The 23094-nt window shown below is 40.3% G+C and overlaps 1 protein-coding gene across 7 annotated transcripts in view; it reads left to right on the top strand.

The window, feature by feature from the left end:
• LOC133123817 (titin-like) overlaps positions 1-23094 on the top strand; it is a 208738-nt gene that overhangs the window by 111862 nt on the left and 73782 nt on the right. For all 7 annotated transcript variants that reach the window (XM_061234427.1, XM_061234424.1, XM_061234426.1 and 4 more), the window contains 41 exons: positions 155-421; positions 634-912; positions 1010-1418; positions 1562-1686; positions 1777-2043; positions 2130-2399; positions 3740-4039; positions 4187-4489; positions 4579-4766; positions 5672-5786; positions 5880-6164; positions 6281-6432; positions 6585-6732; positions 6820-6997; positions 7337-7458; positions 7550-7837; positions 7945-8241; positions 8371-8557; positions 8732-8847; positions 10673-10972; positions 11070-11369; positions 12298-12403; positions 12491-12687; positions 12778-13083; positions 13167-13445; positions 13859-14158; positions 14292-14594; positions 14704-15087; positions 15581-15883; positions 15994-16293; positions 16400-16696; positions 16795-17079; positions 17176-17469; positions 19019-19318; positions 19420-19728; positions 20172-20362; positions 20506-20935; positions 21594-21902; positions 21989-22170; positions 22278-22407; positions 22496-22795. In XM_061234427.1, the coding sequence (XP_061090411.1) occupies positions 155-421; positions 634-912; positions 1010-1418; positions 1562-1686; positions 1777-2043; positions 2130-2399; positions 3740-4039; positions 4187-4489; positions 4579-4766; positions 5672-5786; positions 5880-6164; positions 6281-6432; positions 6585-6732; positions 6820-6997; positions 7337-7458; positions 7550-7837; positions 7945-8241; positions 8371-8557; positions 8732-8847; positions 10673-10972; positions 11070-11369; positions 12298-12403; positions 12491-12687; positions 12778-13083; positions 13167-13445; positions 13859-14158; positions 14292-14594; positions 14704-15087; positions 15581-15883; positions 15994-16293; positions 16400-16696; positions 16795-17079; positions 17176-17469; positions 19019-19318; positions 19420-19728; positions 20172-20362; positions 20506-20935; positions 21594-21902; positions 21989-22170; positions 22278-22407; positions 22496-22795 (10401 nt within the window). The remainder of the gene's footprint in view (positions 1-154; positions 422-633; positions 913-1009; positions 1419-1561; positions 1687-1776; positions 2044-2129; positions 2400-3739; positions 4040-4186; positions 4490-4578; positions 4767-5671; positions 5787-5879; positions 6165-6280; positions 6433-6584; positions 6733-6819; positions 6998-7336; positions 7459-7549; positions 7838-7944; positions 8242-8370; positions 8558-8731; positions 8848-10672; positions 10973-11069; positions 11370-12297; positions 12404-12490; positions 12688-12777; positions 13084-13166; positions 13446-13858; positions 14159-14291; positions 14595-14703; positions 15088-15580; positions 15884-15993; positions 16294-16399; positions 16697-16794; positions 17080-17175; positions 17470-19018; positions 19319-19419; positions 19729-20171; positions 20363-20505; positions 20936-21593; positions 21903-21988; positions 22171-22277; positions 22408-22495; positions 22796-23094) is intronic.

Genomic DNA, 23094 nt, shown 5'->3' with positions numbered 1-23094 from the left:
TTTACATATGTCGTACTACTTTGTATCTCATTAAAGATGCAAAGAATTAAAAGTAAACAAAGTAAGATTATATATTGTTAGGTTTTGAATAAATGTAAAGACAGCGTACACTAAGCATGTAAAAAATGTTTTGCCTTTTTGTTTTCACTTTCAGAACTAGCCGCTGAGTTCATTTCGAGGCCACAAAGCCAGGAAGTTGTTGAAGGTGAAAAGGCAGAATTTGTCTGCTCAGTCTCCAAAGACACGTATGAAGTCAAATGGCTTAGGGGTGACAAGGAGATTGAAGCAGGAGACAAGTACGACATCATCAGTGATGGCAAGAGAAGAGTACTTGTTGTTAAGGACTGTATGTTGAAGGACGAAGGAGGATATGTTGCCCTCATTGGCTCTACTAGAGCAACAGCAGATTTGCTTGTGATGGGTCAGTACTTGATTAATTAATCTGTTGTGTATTTACTACATATTTATATATTCATTCAAATGTAATGAAAGTAATATGTGTACAACAAAAATTTATTTACAGGAAGTAGAAATGTCTTTCTACTTTTTAATGCATATGCTGTATCACTGCATAGCACTGTGTGTTGGTGTTCCAGGGAATGCACCATTGAAATGTCTTTTCCTTTTCAATAGAAAAACTCAGGATTATTATACCTATCAAAGACACACCAGCAATTGAAGGACAAGAGATTGTCTTCAACTGTGAGGCGAATACTGAAGAAGCCAAAGCCAAATGGTTGAGAAATGATGAAACAATATTTGAGAGTGGCAAGTTCATTATGGTCCAGAAGGACAATGTCTACTCCCTGAGGATAAAGGACACTCAGTTGTCTGATGATGGCAACTACACAATTGCCTTGACAAATCAGCGTGGTGAACACGCCAAGAGCTCTGCCAAACTCATTGTAAAAGGTAAGTACAAAGCCATTCACATTCACTCAATATCCTTGGTGAAAGATTATTTTGAGGAGTCTATTCTTATCAATATGCATGTAATCTGGACTCACAGAGGAAGACCTTAGGATTATTGAGCCTCTTGATGATTGTGAGACCCAGGAGAAGAGGACCATAAGCTTCTCTTGCAAGGTGAACCGACTCAATGCAACAGTGAAATGGATGAAGGGAGGCCAAGAGATTACCTTCAACAAGCACATCCTGTATAAAGTTGACAAGTACAAGCACACGCTGATCATCAAAGATTGCAGCCTTAATGATGAAGGCGAGTACACTGCCATGGCCGGCTCCGACAAGTCCACAGCTGAGCTGATCATTAGCGAGGCTCCCACCGATTTCTTGATGCAGCTGCAGGACCAGAATATAACTGAATTTGAGGATGCAGAGTTTGAGTGTGAAATCTCCAAAGAAAAGGCTGAGGTGAAATGGTACAAAGATGGCCGTGAAATTAGAGAAGGAGCAAGGTATGCATTTTCTGTTAACATATACTGTAGATTTGTACAATTGTATAATTTTGAATTCTGCATTCTGCTCCCAATAAAGCAGAAATGTTGATGCTTTAGTTTTTCCTGTGTAATTATCTAAGTGGCCTTCTTTGTTTAATAAGGTATCGCTTTGAAAAAGATGGGAAGACATGCAGACTCCACATCAAGGAATGCAGACCTGATGATGAATGTGAATATGCCTGTGGTGTGGATGAGAGGCGATCAAGGGCCAGGCTCTTTGTTGAAGGCAAGAATTTTCTTTTATTAAGATGTTTACAATTTCAATACTTCTTTTGTGGACTTCTCTTTATACATTCTCTTCATTGTTCCTCTCCAGAAATACCGGTTGAGATTATCAGACCCCATAAGGATATATTTGAGCCCCCTGGCTCAGATGTTGTGTATGAAGTCGAGCTGAACAAGGACCGAGTTGAAATCAAATGGCTAAGGAACAACATGATAATTGTCCAGGGTGATAAGTACCAGATGATGAGTGAGGGCAAAATTCACCGTCTCCAGGTGTGTGAGATCAGGCCTCGTGACCAGGGCGAGTATAGAATCATCGCCAAGGACAAAGATGCCAGAGCCAAGCTAGAACTTGCAGGTAAGTTCAGTTCAGTTTTCTGAAGCCGTTTGCCCTCTGCATCATATGTCAAGATAAAACGTGTAAATACATTTGTTTTACAACAGCTGTTCCTACAATCAAGACCACAGATCAGAACCTGGAGACTGATGTTGGAAAGCCAATTGTTATGACGGTTCCTTATGATGCTTATCCTCAAGCTGAGGCTGAATGGCTTTTCAATGGCATTAGCCTGCCAATGCAGCACTGTGACACGTCCTCTGACAGAACAGACTACAGGCTAAAGGACCCTAAGAAGTCTGACCAAGGCCGTTACAAGATTGTTATCAAGAACAAACATGGAAAAGGAGAGGGCTTCATCAACCTGGATGTTATTGGTAAGATGTAAAAATGAAAACTGAAATACTATTTACCCTGATTTCATTGATCAGATAATATCAGTATGATGCCCAGCAGGGCTTCACATTACCATTTGGCTCACCAGCCACTGTGTCAGGTGGTTTTGAAGTCTGAGCATTTTTGCAAATTTTTGCAGAAACAATTTTGAGAACAACAATATGCTCAAAATTATGGAGTACAGAGCCAAATAAATAGTTTGTCCCAAACATTATGGAGGGCACTGTATATTAACCAATATTCACACTAGGATCCAAATTGTTACTTTACATCTCTTTTTCTGAATCAAGGATATTTTCAGTGATCCTTTATCTTTGGCCTCTTTTGCTTGCTCTTTTGATTTTGATTTTGATTCATGGCCCTTCTTTTATTTTCAGTCAATAGTGCAGACATGCCCTTTGAACAACAGTGCAAGGACAAGCCCCTTTGAATAATTGTGATTGTATTTCAAAATTTGTAATCAAATGGAAATGTGACTTGTTTTACTTTAATGCTCACCTAAGCCCTACAGCATGATCTGGCACTTGAATCCAAATCTGGTCTTGGTTTTCTTTCCTCTTGGGTAATTGTCCTTGAGGGCCAAGAGCCACTGGTTTACTGGTGAAGCCAGTATGTTCAGTTCATACTTTTATTTCTTTTTTTTTTAATGGCCTCTTTTTGACATTTCAGCCAAATCAAGCCTTTATCAGAACGTTCCGATGAAGGTTTGATTTGGCTGAAATGTCAACACTGCTGTTAGATTAAAATGTAGATTTTGATTACAAGTGTGCAAGTCTTTTTGTAGGCAGCACGGATGGTGCAGTGGGTAGCACTGCTGCCTCACAGCAAGGAGGTCCTGGGTTCGAATCCCCGTCGGCCGGGGCCTCTCTGTGCGGAGTTTGCATGTTCTCCCCGTGTCTGCGTGGGTTTCCTCCGGGTACTCCGGTTTCCTCCCACAGTCCAAAGACATGCACGTTAGGCTGATTGGAGAGTCTAAATTGCCCATAGGTATGAGTGTATGAGTGTATGAGTGTGTGAGTGAATGGTGTGTGTGCCCTGTGATAGACTGGCGACCTGTCCAGGGTGTATTCCTGCCTTTCGCCCAATGTATGCTGGGATAGGCTCCTGCGACCCTGAGCAGGATAAGCAGGTTCAGATAATGGATGGATGGATGGATGGATGGATGGATGGATGGATGGATGGATGGATGGATGGATGGATGGAAGGAAGTCTTTTTGTTTCATATTACACAGTACATACAATAAAAAATTAATCAGCAAGAATTATTAGTTGAGCACCGTAACATATCTAAGATTTTAATGAAATCCTTTGTCATTAACAGATGTTCCTGGACCTGTTAAGCACCTGAATGTTGTGGACACAGCTGATGGGGAGGTCAGTCTTGCCTGGGATGAGCCTGAGACTGATGGCGGGAGCAAAATCATTGCCTATGTGGTGGAGAGGCGTGATGTGAAGCGCAAGACATGGACCCTGGCCACTGATCATGTTGATGGTACCGAGTATTGTGTGACAGGACTACAGAGGGACTCCATGTACCTCTTCCGTGTATGTGCCCGTAACAGGGTGGGCAGTGGACCAAATGTGGAGACGGACAAACCTGTCCAAGCCAAGAACAAGTTTGGTAAGCACTGCGTTTATTTTTGGTTCTTAACATTCATGAATATATCAGCAATGCATCTGATATATTCATAATTATTTTATGTATGCAATCCTAACATAAGTCAGGGAGTGCTAATGAAATAACTTATATTCCTCCCTTGCCTTGTAGATGTTCCTGATGCACCACAGAATGTTGAGGTTGGAAATGTAAATAAATTTGGTGCAACCGTGTCCTGGGAACCCCCATTGTTTGATGGTGGTTCTGAAATCACTTCTTACATCATTGAGCTGCGAGACCGTACATCTGTGAAGTGGGCACCAGTTATGGTGACCAAACCTGAGGACCGCACGGCCACAATCAATGAAGTTGTGGAGAACAAGGAGTACATTTTCCGTGTTAGAGCTGAAAACAGGGCTGGAGTTGGAAAGCCAAGTGCGGCCACTAATCCAGTGAAGATCATGGACCCCATTGGTTGGTCATGTCAAAAATATCTAATCATTGTGTAGATACAGAATAAATGTTCATAAGTGTAAACTATCATTTCTTCATCCAAATTTCAGAGAGGCCAAGCCCACCATTGAATTTTAAATACTCTGACCAGACAAAGGACACTGTCCAGTTGACATGGGACACCCCCTTGAAAGATGGAGGCAGTATGATCACAGGCTACATCATTGAGAAATGTGAAGATGGTACAGATAAGTGGCTCAGATGTAATGCCCGCCTCTGCCAGGACCTTTACTACAAGGTATTTAGCTATCTAAAATTGCATCCCATGATCTAATTTTTTCCCTTTTTTTCGCAATTGTTGGATTGATAATACTGTCCAGTATTAAATATAATTGCAACTCAAGTTTTATGAATTGATGTATAGCGGTCACTTTCAGTTGCCCTGTTAGTGGCCAAGCATTCACACTGAACCCAGAATAACAAGAGAATTATCTAGAGCGCATTCACCCTCCACAATTATGACTTCAGATGTCTCTGTTTGACTTGAGTCTTAATAATACATTATACAGAACATAATCAGCTTAGTTGTAATCCTGGATAAAGATGCTGGCACAGTATGGCACCATGCAATGCTTTACATATAAGGTTATCTGTAGTGACAAACAAAACATGAAATGTATTGGTATTACTGCTCAAACATTTTTTTAATTCTATTTGACCCAAATGTATGTTACAATCATAGGCCCACTTCGGTAGATAGCTTAAAGAGGGTAAAATTGGAACTATGATGTAACTTAGTAACATAACCTTATGACTATATTTATTTAAAATACCATGGCGTCATGTTTTCCCTCGCTCAATTGCAGCTCGCATCTGTGATGTGCATATGCATCTTTGCGATCAAAGGCCATCAAACAGCAGGGGGTCAACACCTTGCCTGTGGTTTACAATGCGAAAGCATCTGGTATAATGCTTCAGCTATATGCAAAGATGTTGTCAACACTCTATGTGTCATGTAAGCTTTGATCTTAGAGTTGGGGGTGTCAGAGGTGAGAAGTCTGGAGATCCAGAAAGGAAGTGGGGGATACAGTAGTTCTGGAATGTTTGAGTAAACAGATATAGAAGCATAGACATTGCAGAGAAACTTCCCTACACAATGTCAAAGTTAACATGTACTGTGCAACAATCTCTTGCTTTGCTCAGGTGTATGGCCTGAAACATGGTCAGAAGTACCTGTACAAAGTGTTTGCAGAGAATGCAGCTGGAATTTCAGACCCAGCTGACACAATTGGACCTCTTCTGGCTGATGATCCACATTGTAAGTAAAACTTTTTTTATTTAAATGCAGCTTCACATTTACTTCAGCGTCCCTTTCATGATCATAATATTGATGTTGATTCTTCTCTTATAGTTGCCCCTACTATGGATCTCAGTGCATTCAAGGATGGCCTGGAAGTGATTGTCCCTCACCCCCTTGCTATTCGCATTCCCATTACTGGGTACCCCATACCAACAGTCAAGTGGAGTGTGGGAGACACAACATTGACCCCAGGAGACCGTGTCTCTATGACTACCAAGGCAACCTTCACAGAGCTAGTTATTACTCCCAGTGTGCGCCCAGACAAGGGCAGGTACACAGTTCACCTGGAGAACGATGTGAGCACAGTCTCAGGAGAAATTGCCGTGAATGTCATCGGTATGTAATATTATATCAGTGCAATGCAGTTCAAATTATATTAATGACAATAACAGATAGAATTTGCAAGGACTTATTCCTGTTTTTTATGCATTGTTTCTCTTATGTATGTTCAGCTTCCCCAAGTGCACCCAGAGACTTCAAAGCTGCAGAGGTGACAAGAAGGCATGTTCATCTGATGTGGGAGGCACCAGAACATGATGGCGGAAGTCCACTGACAGGCTACCAGATTGAAAAGCGTGATGTGTCTCGCAAGACATGGGTCAAGGTTTGTAGGAATATTTTTAAATATGTTGAAAAATATTTAACAAATATTTTATAGTTTGTACTGTGCAATAACAATTATCAAGCTTTTTTAATTCTCTCAAGAAACTTGCTCAGGAAACTTGCTGAATTAATGCTTCTACAAATGTCGTCTAGGTCATTGCTGGTGTACAAGACTTGGAGTATACTGTAACAGATGTAATTGAAGGCAAAGAGTACTTATTCAGAGTTGTAGCCTGCAACAAGTGTGGCCCTGGAGAGCCTGCCTACCTCGATGAACCAGTGAATGTGTCTTCCCCAGCCAGTAAGTGTTTTCAATGTCACTCATCAGCAAATTCTATAGGATTTTAAAAGTATGCAATTACATGGTGCTTTTTAAAAATTATTTCAGCTGTGCCAGACCCACCTGAGAATTTGAAATGGAGAGACAAGTCTGCCAATGGAATCTTCCTATCCTGGGAGCCTCCAAAGTATGATGGTGGCTCTGCAATTAAGGGCTACATTGTTGAAAAGTGCCAACGTGGCACTGACAAATGGGAGCCCTGTGGAGATGCTGTGCCTGACCTCAAGTAAGTTCAAATATATTGTCAATGCAGGTGAAGTTTTCAAAGACAAAGTAGCTGAGGAAAGGCTGGAATGTCTTACTAAAGCTGCTTGCACATATTCCGCGTCAGAGTTCCTGAGCTATAGTCCAAAAATAAAAACTACTGGAGGCAGATAGGTTGTCAGGTGGGGCTACCAGAACTACTATAGTTTGCTATTCGATATGATCGCTACTAGCAACATAAACCTCCTAATTGGGCTAGCCTGGGTACTTTGTTGACATTTTTGGATAAACCCAGGATTTTAACACTGCATTTGATTCTTGTCATGTGAGAGCAGCTTAAGAATCTTAAATCCTCCTGTAGATTCCAAGTGACTGGTCTCACAGAGGGTCAGTGGTATGCCTACCGTGTTAAAGCCGTGAACAAACTGGGGGCTAGCAGACCTTGCAGAGCTACAGATGAGATCCTGGCTGTGGACCCGAAAGGTACAAGCTTCATTAAGTTGACCTTTTATTTCCTTTCTGTGCCTCTGGTGATGAAGTAGGAAGCCAACTGTGTTTCTGTACCTCCCAATAGTGGCTCCTGAGATTAATCTGGATGTCAAACTGCTCGCTGGTTTGACTGCAAAGGCTGGGACCAAGATTGAGCTGCCCGCTGATGTAACGGGAAAACCAGAGCCCAAAATCACCTGGACCAAGGCTGATCTTGTCCTGAAACCAGATGACAGAGTCTCCATCGAAACCAAGCCTGGTCACTCCACACTCGCAGTAGCCAAGACCAAGAGAGACGACACAGCTACCTATATCATTGAAGCTGTAAATAGCAGTGGCCGAGCTACTGCAACAGTGGATGTTAACATTCTTGGTATAATTGTTTAATGATTCCATCAACAGAGATGATAAATGCTAAACATTGTTTGTCTACTAGTAATATATTTAGTAATACATAATTTTTTTCAATGATTTCAACAGATAAGCCTGGGCCTCCAGCTGCATTTGACATCTCTGATATCACCAACGAGTCCTGCTTACTGGCTTGGAACCCTCCCAGAGATGATGGTGGCTCAAAGGTCACCAATTACATTGTGGAGCGGAGGGCTACTGACAGTCAAGTCTGGCACAAACTCTCTTCTACTATAAAGCCGACCACGTTCAAGGCTTGCAACTTGGTTGCTCAAAAAGAATATGTCTTCAGAGTGTTTGCTGAGAACCAGTATGGCATTGGTCCTGCAGCAGAACATGTTCCAATAGTGGCCCGGTACTCCTTTGGTAAGGAATTTATGGTTTACTTTTGGTATACAGTTGATAATGTAGTATTTATTTCATTATCTGATAAGTAATTTTTTTGTTATTAACTGCAGTGGTATTGGCTTTTTTAAATGTGTCTTTGTATTTTAGATCCACCGGGTCCTCCAACTAAGCTGGAGCCCTCAGATATTGCAAAGGACTCTCTGACCTTGACATGGTATGAGCCCACTGAGGATGGTGGCAGCCCTATAACTGGGTATTGGGTGGAGAGATTAGACCCAGACAGTGATAAATGGATCAGATGTAACAAGCTGCCCATCAAGGACACCACATTCAGGTAGCAATTTATAATTCTGGGTGATTCACTGTGGACCTGATTCAGATGATAAGGTTTAATAATCAAGTGTACATTCTGTCTATCTATCTCTATGTCTTGCCTGTCTGCCTGCCTATTCATCTGTCTGACTGTCTTTCTTTCTATGGTTCTAATACTTAAAATGTTTATTTGTAGAGTGAAAGGACTGCCCACAAAGAAGAAGTACAAGTTCCGTGTCTTGGCTGAAAATCTCGCTGGACCTGGAAAACCAAGCAAGGAGACCAACCTGATCTTGGTTAAGGATGCAATTGGTAAGAACCTTAAGAAACATTAAGACATCAATGTGGCGGCCTGTAGCGTAGTGGTTAAGGTAAATGACTGGGAAACATGAGGTTGGTGGTTCGAATCCCAGTGTAGCCACAATCAGATCCGCACAGCTGTTGGGCCCTTGAGCAAGGCCCTTAACCCTGCATTGCTCCAGGGGAGGATTGTCTCCTGCTTAGTCTAATCAACTGTATGTCGCTCTGGATAAGAGTGTCTGCCAAATGCCAATAATGTAATGTAATGTAATGTAATGCTATATATACTGTATATATACAGTGGCTTCAGAAAGTATTCAGACCCTTTCACTTTTTGCACACTTTGTGTTGTATATTTATACATTTTCAAATGGATCTATAATCTACACTCATAATTACAGAGTTTAAAAATAAATTTTAGCAAGTTTTTAAAAAATCAAAAAATAAAATAAAATTTTATTTTGCTGTAGCACTCCAAATTATGGTCAGGTGCATCCTATTTGCTTTAAGTATCCTTGAGATGAGTCAAGAACTTGACCTGTGGCAACTTGAATTGATTGGACATAGTTCAGAAAGGCACACACCTGTTTGTCCCACCATTCACACTGCATGTCAGGACAAAAACCAAGCCATGAAGTCCAAGGAATTCTCTGTAGATCTCCTCCATACAATTGTGGTATAGATCAGGGCAAGGGTATAAAACCATTTCTAAAGCTTTGAGTGCTACCATGAGGAAGAAGTTTGGAATCACCAAGACTTGAGTTGGGCCAAACTGAGTTACTAGTCAAGACAAGCTTTGGTCAGGGACGTGACCAAGAACCCAAAGGTCACTCTAATAGAGCTTCGGAAGTCCCCTGCAGAGATGGTCGTCTTTCAGCATGATAATAACCCAAAGCATACAGCAAGACAACGCTGGAGTGGCTTCGGGACAAGTCACTCTCTGTCCTTGAGTTGCCCAGCAAAAGCCTATATTTAAACCCCATAGAACATCTGTGGAGAGACCTGAAGATGGCAGTTCACAGATGGAGCTTGAGAGGATCTGTCAGGAAGAATGGGATAAACTACCCAAATCCAAGTGTGCAAAGCTTGTAGAGACTTACCCAAGAAGACTTGAAGACTGGAAGAGAGTGCTATGGTCACATTTGGCAGAAAAATTGAATTCATACAAGGAGAGGCACCTCATACCTACTGTCAAATACGGCAGTGGGTCATTAATGTTTTGGATGTTTTTTGCTGCCAGTGGTCCATTCAACAAAGTACCAGGAAATCTTTGGTGGAAATCTGGTTGCCTCTGCTCGTAAGCCAAGTCTTTGTCGTAGGTAGATTGCCCAGCAGGACAATGACTCCAAGCATACAACAACATCCAGACAGGAATGGTTAAGTAAAAACAACAACCATGTTCTGCAATTGCCTCTGTCTCCAGACATAAATCCCCAGAAAAACCTGTGGTCTGAACTGAAGAGGGGATGTCTCTGATTCTGAAAGAATCTAAATGAATGAATCTAAATTCATCACAAATTATAGTGAAAGACTCATGGCTGTCGTCTTTGCCAGGGTGTTTGCACAAAGTATTAAACCGGGGATGCCAATAATTATGGAACCTGTGTTTTGAGGAAAGTGCACTACTTTATGCAAGTTAGAAAATAAAGCTTATGTAAATAACTGTATTATTTTTTAGTTTACTTTGAGTGGGTGCCAATAATTCTGGAGCCCACTGTATGTTATGTGAATTCAGAACAGATCAGTATTGCTTAGCTATGGACATTTTGGGAAATTGCAAACAGTATTCTACAAAATAATGCCAAAATTGATTAAACTGAACTATGTCCTATCACAGATCCTCCTTGGCCTCCTGGGAAGCCAACTGTCAAAGATGTTACGAAGACCACCGCCTTCCTGCAATGGACTAAACCTGAACATGATGGTGGGGCCAAGATTGAGTCCTACGTAATTGAAATGCTGAAGAGTGGAAATGTAGACTGGGTCCGTGTGGCTGAGGGTGTGCCTAGGCTTGACCACTTCCTGAAAGAACTGATGGAGAAGGAAGAGTATTCCTTCCGTGTAAGAGCTGTCAATTGTGCTGGAGAGAGCGAACCCAGTGAACCCAGTGATCCTGTTCTCTGCAAAGAAAGATTCTGTAAGTTATTTTGAAATTGAACTTGAAGTGTTTTCAAATATTTTGTTGCTAATATGGCAATCATCAGAGTCATTAACATTTTTATTTTATTTTACAGTTCCCCCGTCACCCCCACGTTGGCTCACGGTGCTTAATGTTAGCAAAAACAGTGCTGACCTGAAATGGACAGCTCCTGAGAAAGATGGGGGATCTCCTATCACAAACTACATTGTGGAGAAGAGAGATGCAAGGCGCAAGGGCTGGCAGGCAGTGGACACCACTGTGAAGGAAACCAAATATACAGTCACTCCTCTAAATGAGGGATCTTTGTATTTGTTCCGAGTTGCAGCTGAGAATGCTGTCGGACAAAGTGAATATTGTGAAATGGAGGACTCAGTACTGGCCAAAGACACTTTCAGTAAGGCTTTTTCCTCTATAAATAAATCATGTTTCTTAATTGTGACATATAACATTTAGGTAAACCTTTATCACAGGGCACTACATATGTGTAAAATGTGACACAAAATAAAATATTTCACTAAAATATTCACTGGAAATTTGATAAACTTTTAAATTGGCAGAACCCTAATGCTTATATGTTATTGCTAACAGCAGAAGCTTAAAAGCATCTCTCTACCATTACATTGTCAACGCTATTTATACTAGTTTTGAACACTAAAACTGTTCAAAAAGTTTTTGTTTTAATGTGCAAAGTTGTATCCCTCTCATGAACTACCAACACAGCAAATATATGTTGCAGTTTTCAGTAGATAATTTCAAAACATGGGGCAGTATTCACGAAACATTTAATCTTACCACTATGAGTTCTCCTAAGTGGCGCTAAATGTTCCATATTTGCCATATTCAAATTAAGATTTGAAATAAAAATGTCGGTGAAGTTTCACTGATTTAACATGAATCTAAAAATAATATAGTGATATATTATATATTATATGTATTATATGTATTATATGTATAAATATTTGGATCAAAGTATCAGCCTGTTACATGTCTGGAAGCGAATAAAATAAATAGCAGATATACATTTCTTTTAACTATTTGGATAGAATAACCATGGCCGACAGTGTTCTATCTTGTTTTTCTGTTTTCCAAATTTGGTCAGCAACATGTCCAGGCCCAGAAAATCATGTGAGGAGAGTTAATTATGTATTGAACTTATTTAATTGATCAATTAAGTTGTGGGTGACAGTGGAAAATCAACACAAACTCTGGCCCCCCCGGACCATTGTTAGGAATTCTTGTTCTGGATATATTTAAAAGGGCTTATTCACACCCTGTTACAAGGAAGCAATTTCAATGGCATTCTTCACCTTTATTTTTTTCAGCTACCCCTGGACCACCATATGCTCTGACTGTGGAAGGGGTGACAAAGACACATGTTGACCTTAAATGGGAAGCTCCTAAGAATGATGGTGGTAGACCTATTAAAAGGTAAAATATCTCTATATAGGGAAGCTGTTATTCTGTGTGATATAACTGTTTGACATTTAAAAACCTGAAATGCGTTCTGTCTGGTAGATACGTAATTGAGAAGAAAGAAAAGCTGGGTACTCGCTGGGTGAAGGCTGCAAAGACACCAGGACCAGACTGCACATATAGAGTTACAGATGTTATTGAAGGAACTGAGGTTCAGTTCCAGGTCCGTGCTGAGAATGAAGCTGGTTGTGGACACCCAAGTGAACCAACAGACATTCTGACAATTGAAGATCCAACGGGTATGTTGTGTATTTTATGATTCAGCAGTATTATTTTTACCAGTATAAGAAAACAGACAGATTTTTCATGAACAATAACTTATGTCCCAGGTCCACCATCTCCTCCTCTGGAGCTGCACATCACTGATGCTGGCAGAAACCACATCTCCATTGCATGGAAACCGCCAGAGAATAATGGCGGCAGTCCCATCATGGGCTACAACATTGAGCTCTGTGAAGCTGGCACTGAAAAGTGGATGAGAATCAACTCCCGACCTGTAAAAGAGCTCAAATACAAGGCAGATGAAAACCTCATCCCAGAGAAAGAGTACATCATGAGAGTTCGTGCAGTCAATGCTGTTGGTGTCAGCGAGCCCTCAGACATTTCAGAAAATGTCTTCGCAAAAGATGCTGATTGTAAGGAGCATTTGATATCAACACATTTTTGTGATATTTTTCAGAATAAAATCCTCACTGTTGTTTTATCTTTTATGTTCTAGGCAACCCTACCCTTGAAATACAGAGTCAAGATGTTGTTGTGGTGGAGGGTGAGAAATTGCATCTCCCTGTTGTGTATAGAGCTGTACCACAGCCCAAGGTGTCTTGGCACAAAGATGGAAAGGAACTTAAGGCTGACAATAGGCTCACCTTCAGATCTGAGTATCTTGCAACTCACTTGGAAGTTGCAAACTCCTTGCATGCTGATGCTGGCACATATACCATAAACCTGCAGAACAAGCTTGGATCAACCACCGGAACAATTAATGTTAAAGTTGTTGGTAAGTTTGTGTATCAGATGCCCTGTTTCATGTATTGTCATTTCCTCAAGCCATCATACTATGTCAAGCATTTTGAAATTTGATTAAAGGCGGCATCATTCCTTACTGCCATTTGACTTGATAATGTGATACAACACCAACATAAAATGAGACACATGGTTATGAAGAGAGAGCAGGGAACAGCATTATTTGAAGGGACATTCACTTGTTTTTATCGACACTCTCATATTTGCCACAGTAAGCCATTGATCATCATAATTTGTCAGCTAACTTTTTTTAAACTAGCAAAGATTTGCAGCTGGCCATCTACCTAAAGAACAGCCATTTCAAATCAAATGAACTATTTATTTCAATTGGTAAAATTAAACGTTCAACATGATATTGTGTACTGTATACCTTATTGTATTTTATAGGTTTGCCTGGTCCATGTAAAGATATTTCTGCCAGTGACATCACTAAGAATTCCTGCAAGATCTCATGGGAACCTCCAGATAAAGATGGTGGCAGCCCCATTCTACATTATTGTCTTCAGCGTAGAGAGGCTGGCCGGAGAACCTATGTTGCTGTAATGTCTGGAGAGAATAAACTTAGCTGGCCTGTCAAAGACCTTATACCCAACGGAGAGTATTACTTCCGTGTCAAAGCTGTGAACAAGATTGGTGGTGGAGAGTTTATAGAACTCCGCAACCCTGTGATTGCTGAGGATCAGAAACGTGAGTATATATTAATAAATAAATGTTTAACAGGCACTGTTTAAGAGGCTCTGTTTAAACATGATAATCTGTAGCATGAATCAAAATGACAAAATTGTAATTGTAACCTTCATTTTCTTTTCCTAACTTTCAGAGCGCCCAGATCCTCCCGTTGATGTTGAAACACACAATCCTAGTTCAACCTCCATTACTCTGACTTGGAAGCCTCCATTGTATGATGGTGGATGCAAGATCATGGGCTACGTTCTTGAGAAGATGAAGAAGGGTGATGACAAGTTTGAGAGATGCAATGATTTTCTAGTGCCCGTTTTGTCTTACACCGTCAAAGGCCTGACACCAGGCAAGGAATACCAATACCGTGTGTGTGCTGAAAACGCTGCTGGAGTCAGCGATCCTTCCAAAAGCACACCCCTGGTCAAGGCTATTGATTCTGCTGGTATGTTGTGACATGTCCTGTAATGAGCTTTCTAAATATATTTTGTAAAAAGGTATTTATACTCATTTCATATTTGTCATCTGATATATTTTGTGTTGTATGAATTCAGAACCACCTAAGGTTTTCCTTAGTGGAAGCCTGCAATCCGGCTTGACCATCAAAAAAGGTGGGGATATTAGACTGGATGCCGTCATCTCTGGATCTCCATATCCTACTGTGTCATGGCTGAAGAATAATTGGACCATTACCCCAATGCCAATGAAGAAAAGACCAGAGAAGCCTATTGTCAAGAAGAAGGATAAGGATGCTCCTGAGGAACCCGAGCAGCCTTCCTATCCATCCCTTCAAGAACGTCTTGCCATTGATCTTAAAAGGAAGGGAGAATCAAAGTTAACCGTGCAGAACTCCATTAGAGATGATCACGGTCTGTTTACCATTACAGTGGAAAATGATCACGGAGTTGCAAGTGCATCCTGTGAAGTCAATGTGCTTGGTAAGATATTATCTCCAATTCAGATATTTAACTTTAGGTATCATATTGTATTATATTTAAATTATTATAAATTATAAAAAGTTGGCATACATAACCCCTTTGACATGTACAGCCACACGGGTGTTGCAGCACTGGACTAGTCCCTGAAGCGTACAGTCACACCAGTGTGATTAGAACTCAAGATCAGAACGTCTATTTCTGAATGACGCAACCATTAAACCTTGTTCTTTATAAGGCTTATTTTCCACAAAACACTGCACCAAATAAGCTGAACAGAATTAAATTGTCAGATATCCAGTGCAGGCAAAATTGAATGAAGATAAAGTTTAAAAAAAGATATAAACAGCAGCTGCAAAACACACAGTGCAAACATTGTGTAGGATGAAGGTGGCCGGTATCCACTGATGTAGGGGCAGATGAGCAGAAGTGCATTTCCCATAACTAGAGGTTGCTTCAGTTCCTTAACTATATTGTTACTGTCTCTGGTTTCTAGATGTGCCTGGACCTCCAGTTAATTTTGTCTTTGAAGACATAAGGAGTACCTCTGTCCTTTGTAAGTGGAATCCACCTGTTGATGATGGTGGCAGCGAAATCCTGAACTACATCCTGGAGCAAAAAGACAACTCTAAGGCTGAAATTGGATGGATAAATCTGACTTCTACTCTCAGGGGAGGCAAATACCAAGTGACAAAGCTAATTGAAGGGAAAGAATATATCTTCCGTGTGGCAGCTGAAAACAAATTTGGCCCTGGGCGCCCATGTGTCTCAGCACCTGTTGTAGCTAAGAATCCATTTGGTAAGATATTAATGAAGTAATGAATACAAGACTTTATAAAATGTTATATTTTCAAAGTAAAAATGTCCCAAATCCAATATGACGTTTTCTTGTGGATCTGTCTGTTTAAGATCCACCGGAGGCACCTGACAAGCCAGAAATTGAGGACATTACTGCCAGTAATATGCTTGTTACCTGGAATGAACCAAAAGACAATGGCAGTCCTATTTTAGGCTATTGGATTGAGCGGCGTGAAATCAACAGCACCCACTGGGCCAGAGTAAACCGCAATATACATAATTCACGAGAAATTACAGTTGATGGTCTGATAGAAGGCTTGACTTATATCTTCAGAGTATGTGCTGAAAACTTAGCTGGACCTGGAAAGTTCAGTGTACCATCTGATCCCAAGACTGCACACCATCCAATTGGTATGTCAAGGCCAGGAGATTTAAATTAATACATTAATGTCAATATTGCTTTGTATTTTTAATGGCATTATGATGAATTGGTTTTTTTTTTTCTTTATTTTCAAAGTACCACCTGGTCCACCAACTCCGTGGATTGCTGATACTAATCAGTTCTCCATTGAAGTGGAGTGGAGTCCACCTAAGGACAATGGTGGTGGAGAAATTATTGGGTACCATGTGGATAAAGTTCTATTTGGAGCAAAAGACTGGTCTCGCGCCACAGACAGACTGTGGAAGGACAACAAGTTTACTATGTATGGAGTTAGAGAGGGTGCAAAATACATTATCCGTGTAATAGCTGTCAATGCAGCAGGAGAAGGGCCGCCAGGGATGACAGATCCTGTGATCGCCAGGGATCCTCAAGGTAACCCATCTAAAACCCTGGCCATAACATAACTTTAAGCATTCTATTGAACAGTGGAGAGACAATATTTAATTTACCGTGTCAAATTTCTTCTACAGAGCCTGCATTTGTGGAGCTAGACCTTTCTGTTAGGAATGGTGTCACTATCATGGCTGGAGAAACACTGAGGTTGCCTGCACTTGTGAAGGGCAGACCTCCACCATATGTTGTGTGGACAAAGGATGAAGGAAAACTTGACAAAGACCGCACTGTTATTGAAACGGTTGACAAAAACAGTATACTTATTATTGAGAAAATCACACGAAAGGATCCTGCCAAGTACCAAATCACTGCAAAGAACAGCAGCGGAGCCAAATCTGCTGCGACCAGAGTTGAAGTAATGGGTAAGCAAAATTCTTGGTTAATGGTGTGATAAGTATTTTTCAGCATTGTTTTAGTTTTCTTTTATTTAACCTATTTATTTTTCTTGCATTCACTAGATGTTCCCGGGCCTGTGCTTGAACTGAAGCCCGTCATTGTTAACAAAAAGATGATATTTTTGAACTGGTCGGATCCTGAAGATGATGGTGGAAGCAATCTCACTGGTTTCATCATTGAAAGAAAGGATGCAAAGATGCACACATGGAGACAGCCAATAGACACCTCTGCCTCTAAATGTGAAATTTTAGGTATTGTTGAAGGACAGGAATATACATTCCGTGTGATGGCGAAGAACAAGTATGGATTGGGCGTCCCGGTTGTGATTGGTCCTATTCTTGCTGTGGATCCTAAAGGTAAAATTATATTTCCAATGCACTGTGTTTACTTTTGACATTGGTGAAAACATAATACTTATGATTGACATAGGCGCCAGCTTATGAAAATATCTGGGGGTCCTCATCTAACATCACTCATTCCTGACTATTTTGCAATACAAGCAGGTTGACAGTTTCAGCAGACTTGGCCAACAGTAATCAATAAATTCTCCTTCATGCCTCTATAGACTAACTTAGCAACCATTTCTGTCAGGAAGCATAGTCAGTTATGATAGCAGTTGATAGCAGTTGACTATATTATGCAAAAGGGAACATCATCAGTTGCCAGTGCCCGTTCTACTATTCAGTAATCAATTAAATGGATGTCAGACATCACTCCTATATTTTGAATGCACACAAACTATGCAACTAAAAGCAGGGCTGGGCCAGTGACGGTTTTTTGCTTTCTAACAGGATATACTGTGAAAGCGTTAAAACTCACAGTTTATTTGTATAACCTATTTTTAGAGGCCATTGCTTTAGCGACAACAGTTCCTTATTTTGTAACATGTGGGTGGTCAAAGTGTGGGGCGACCTCACATTCTCTGCATTTTGGAAATCCACATACAAGAAATAAGGTGATGTCAGTGTCCTTTTCACGACAAAGGGTCCAGTGGACCAAATGGATAATAGTTTCTCATTCTAAAAATGTGTCCTTTTGGAATCTCCAAGTGTCCTTTTTGGAAAACTGCCTGGACATAGCTTAGAAAACAATCCAGAATGCTCATTTTTGTGATTTTGTCATCAAATTTAAAATTTGACAAGTGTTGTGGCTGTGGCTCCATTGTGTTTCTAATTGCAACAGTTATAATAATCTGTATCCAGTCAAAAATCATTCCAGTGAGAGAAGAAGCTTCCACTTTCACTGTGTTTGAGCTTCTGTAACTAGTAACGAGTAATTCTGACTCTTGGAAAACAAAGCACAAATTATACCTGTAGTCAAAAGGGTTCAAGAATAGTAACCATTTTATTTTATTAATTTTTTTATTTCATTTTCATTGTGTCAAGAAAAGGCGATACATAAGGGGTCAAACATCCATACAAAAAAAAAATATATGTTTTGTCCCGGAAAATATTGCAGATATGAATGACTTATGTAGTTATTTTTTGTTGTTACAATTATACTGCGCCTCGGTCACAACTGTCCCGCACATACCATTGTCACGTCAGACAATGTTTACCTTTGTTTAAATTATACACAAACCATCTGATTTTTGAATACCAAATTTATCTTATTTTTCCAAATTCCACTCACTTTAAAGGATGGGTTTTAAACGCCATATTAGTTCATTCTTGTCACTGCTGTGCATGTATAGTAACACCCTGTGTACATAGTGGTAACAAGAAATTCACAGATTCCACCCCCAAGTGTTTAAAGCTTGAATTATGCACATTTAGGCAAGAGAATATATTATTTTTGCGGTTATTTTTATTAAAATTGTCCCTCTCAAATAGTTGGGGTACTAAAGCTCCTCAGCACCCACCTATGCTGATAATTGATTTAAACATTTTTATTTTTAAATTCAAGGTCCACCAGCTTCCCCAGAGAGATTCGACTACAGTGAGAGGACTAAGTCATCTGTAACTCTTTGCTGGAAACCACCTCGTTATGATGGTGATAGCCCCATCTTAGGCTACTTTGTTGATAAGAAGAGGAAGGATGCACCAGCATATGAGCCTGCCAACAAGGAGATATGCAAGGACCTCAGCTTGACAGTGGAGAACCTTTCAGGGCTTCATATGTATGAATTCCGTGTGAGGGCAGTAAATGCCATTGGAGAGAGCGAGCCTTCAATTCCACTAAATGTTATCATTCAAGATGATGAAGGTTTGTTATTTTTGTGGGTTTAAATGTATTGTGAGTTGGAATGAAAAAATAGTAACATCTTTCTTGTTATAATTACAATGCGTAATATATTCCTTTTATAGTTGGCCCAACCTTGACAATGTTGAAGTACTTCAAGGGCGATACACTAACCGTCAAGAAAGGAGAACCCATTGAAATCCCTGCTGAAGTTACAGGGCTTCCAATACCAAAAGTAGAATGGTCTAAGGATGACGTGGTTATTGACAAACCAACTAAGCCACTTTCGATCAAGTCCGAGATGATGAACAGAACAACGACTAGAACCACCCTTGGTGTCCCTGAAGCTGATAGAAAGGACAGAGGACATTACACAGTTATGGCCACAAACCGCCTTGGATCGGTTCATCACTCTGTCACAGTGGAGGTGCTAGGTAAGCAATTTTGGTAATTGTTTAATGTGCCCCAGAGCTGGTGTAACTTGATGAGCTTTAGTTGTTCTGCATATCACCCAATTCAGATTTTGTTGACTTGTGGTCAATGATTGTGTGATCCAGGAAATGTATAGTGTTATATGTTTTACATTTGTGACTCTATATTGCAAACTAAGGCAAACAACTTCATTTTGGCATTTTCACCTAGATGTTTGTATTTGTGGCACTTTATACCTAAGTTATGGAGATGACCATAGTTTAGTAAATGGTGCACATGTCAATTGCTTCATTTAAGAATTTTTCCAAGTCTCTGATTCTCAGACCCAGAGTAATAAATAAAATCTTAAATAGAACACTATATAAATAGAAGAGGATTGGCCAGATTTATCATCTGCATGAAAGGGTTAAGAGACTCAAGACACATTTTCTTCTCCTCCATACAGACCGCCCAACGCCACCACGGAATATTGTTATTTCTAATATCAAAGCTGAATCTTGTTACCTGACCTGGGATGCTCCTGTGGACAATGGAGGCAGTGAGATTACAAATTACATTATTGACAAGAGGAATGCAAAGAAGGAGGACTCTGTTTGGGAGCAGATTAATGACAGCATAATTGACAGGAAATTTGGGGTTTGTATAAGCTTGATTCAATTGCAGGAAAAATGCATTTTATTCTGTATTCTGTAATTCTGTAATGGTAGTGATTACATAGCTTTCATATTATGGTATCATATTACTGTGGCTGCAACAATATTTGTGGATATCTCCTCTAGGCTTGGAATCTGGAAACTGATGCCACATACAAATTTAGAATCAGAGCTCAGAATAGGTATGGCATCAGTGATGGCTGTGAATCAGAAGCTGTCGATATCAAGGATCCTTTCAAACTCGCTGGTCCACCAGGGAAGCCAGTCGTTGCTGAGCACTATAAGGACTCCATGCTGGTGACATGGGAGCCTCCTCTTGACGATGGAGGATCTGCCATTACAGGCTACTGGATTGAGAAGAGAGAGAAAGGATCTGGCTACTGGGCTCGTGTGAACAGGGCTCCCATCTCAAAACGGGGTTTGAAACGCTGGGAATTCAGTGTACCCCGTCTCATTGAGGGTACAGAGTACCAATTCCGTGTATGTGCCTGCAATGCTGCTGGTGTTGGCCCCCCAAGTGAACCATCTGATCCTGCATTAGCTGTTGATCCTCTCTGTAAGTGAAATTACCCCCCCCCCCCAGATACATATATACATACATACACACACACACACACACACACACACATACACATACATATACATACACATTGAATAAAGGTCAAATGAAAATAATGAAAATCTACGAGAAGTTGCCGGCCATAGGAACAGTCTGAAATACATTGAAGCATTAATCACTTAATTTGGTTCATCATTGAAAGAAAGAGCATGTTTTTTGCCTTTAATTTAACAGTTAGAAATAGATCATGCTCAAATTGCATTACTAAAATAAAATGTCTTTGATGAGCACCCATTGATGTTACCATAACAGGGTAAAGAGCGTTGGGTATCAATACAGTCGACAGGGTCCGTCAAACATCTGCACAACTGAAATGGATGAGAATCCCCAGAATCTGTATTGTTGCACCCACCACCTGTGGAAATACCCTTATATAATTATTTTTATAATTTTTTAATTATATTTAAAATGATGAATGAAGTTTTATACTTTTTAATGTCTTATGCAAAATAGTCTTAGTATGCTTTTCTGGTTCGGTGTTCTAACAGAATAATGCAGTTATTTATCAAGGGCGCCAATAGTTCTGGAGCCTACTGTACATATGTGTGTGTGTGTGTTTACTTTTCTTTTTATGCTACTTTCCCTTGTTTCTCAGATCCTCCAGGCAAGCCATCCACCCCTGAAATTGTTGATGTAACCAAGGACAGTGTGACGCTTTCTTGGAAGCCACCAGAGAAAGATGGTGGTAGTCCTATTAAAGGCTATATAATTGAAAAACAGGATGAGGGTACCTCAGAATGGTCAAGAGTGAATGACGCAGACCAGCTGCATCCAACCACAGAATTCACTGTTCCAAATCTCAGAGAGCTGAAAAAGTACAGGTTCAGAGTCATTGCAGTTAATGATATAGGTGAATCTGAGCCAAGTCACAAAACATACGATGTCCTTGTCAAGGAAATGCAAGGTAATGACACTCAATTAAATATGAGTTGAGATTAGTTCACGTCTGATGCTATGGCTTGATAATGGGTTTTTTTCCCCACTTCACAGAGGAGCCAAAGATCACTCTGGATGTTAATGCACAAGACCTACTGTTTTGCCCAGCTGGTTCAACAATCAGAATCCCTGCTTCTTTCAAAGGACGCCCCATGCCAAAAGTTTCATGGGAGTTTGAAGGAGGAGCAAAGACAGAAATAAAAGATCGTGTTCATGTCCTCCCAGTTGACTCAGAAGTAAGCCTTCTTTTTATATTCCTGTATTGCTATTTTAAAATTGTTTCAAATATTTGAATACCAAATTATATATTTGCCATATACATGATATTCGTTTATTTATTCAGGTCCAGTCTTCTGACACAACATCAGTGATCACGATCCCAATGTGCAACAGAAGCCATTCTGGCAGATACACTATCACAGCCAAAAACAAGGCTGGCCAGAAATCTGCTAATATTAGAGTCAATGTACTTGGTGAGTTTAAATGTGATTTAGTGTAACATCTTTGTGAAATTAATTGTTTTAAGGCAGCATAGCTTAAACTTTTGTGGCTTGATTACAGATGTGCCAGGGCCTCCGAAAGACTTAAAAGTCACTGATATCACAAGAGGTACTTGCAGACTTATATGGAAACTTCCTGATAATGATGGTGGTGAGAGAATCAAGAGTTACTTTATTGAGAAGAAGGCTCTAGGAACAAATGCCTGGACCAAGGTCAACCCTGCTTGTGCTAGTCAGGCTTTCGTTGTCCCTGACCTCCTTGAGGGGCAGGAATACCTGTTCCGTGTCCGTGCAGAGAATCGCTTAGGATTAGGACCACACGCAGAGACTACTGAACCCGCAAAGGCTAGAGATCCCATCTGTAAGTAGAAATGTATCTGTGATGTGTGGAAAATTAAACACATGCTTTCATGGCTGAATTTTGCATGCAAACACAAGACTTGTAGCGTTTCTCTGGTATTTTAGACACAGAATCTTTTTTAGGATAATAGTGAAACATCGTAATTTACCTCACCAGAATGTGAAAGTACGTACACACTTTCTAGTTTTGTACACCTGTATGCTTTGTGCTGGTTGGAGATGTATCTGAATTTAAAACCATTCTTAAAGCCGCTCATTTAAAAATTAACCTGTGAAAGTAGTGTGCACGAGAAAGTTGTG

Source organism: Conger conger, chromosome 3 (genome assembly GCF_963514075.1).
Source record: "Conger conger chromosome 3, fConCon1.1, whole genome shotgun sequence".
NCBI classification, from domain to species: domain Eukaryota; kingdom Metazoa; phylum Chordata; class Actinopteri; order Anguilliformes; family Congridae; genus Conger; species Conger conger.
The sequence above is the reverse complement of the archived record's forward strand: the minus strand, read 5'-3'. Positions and strand labels throughout refer to the sequence as shown.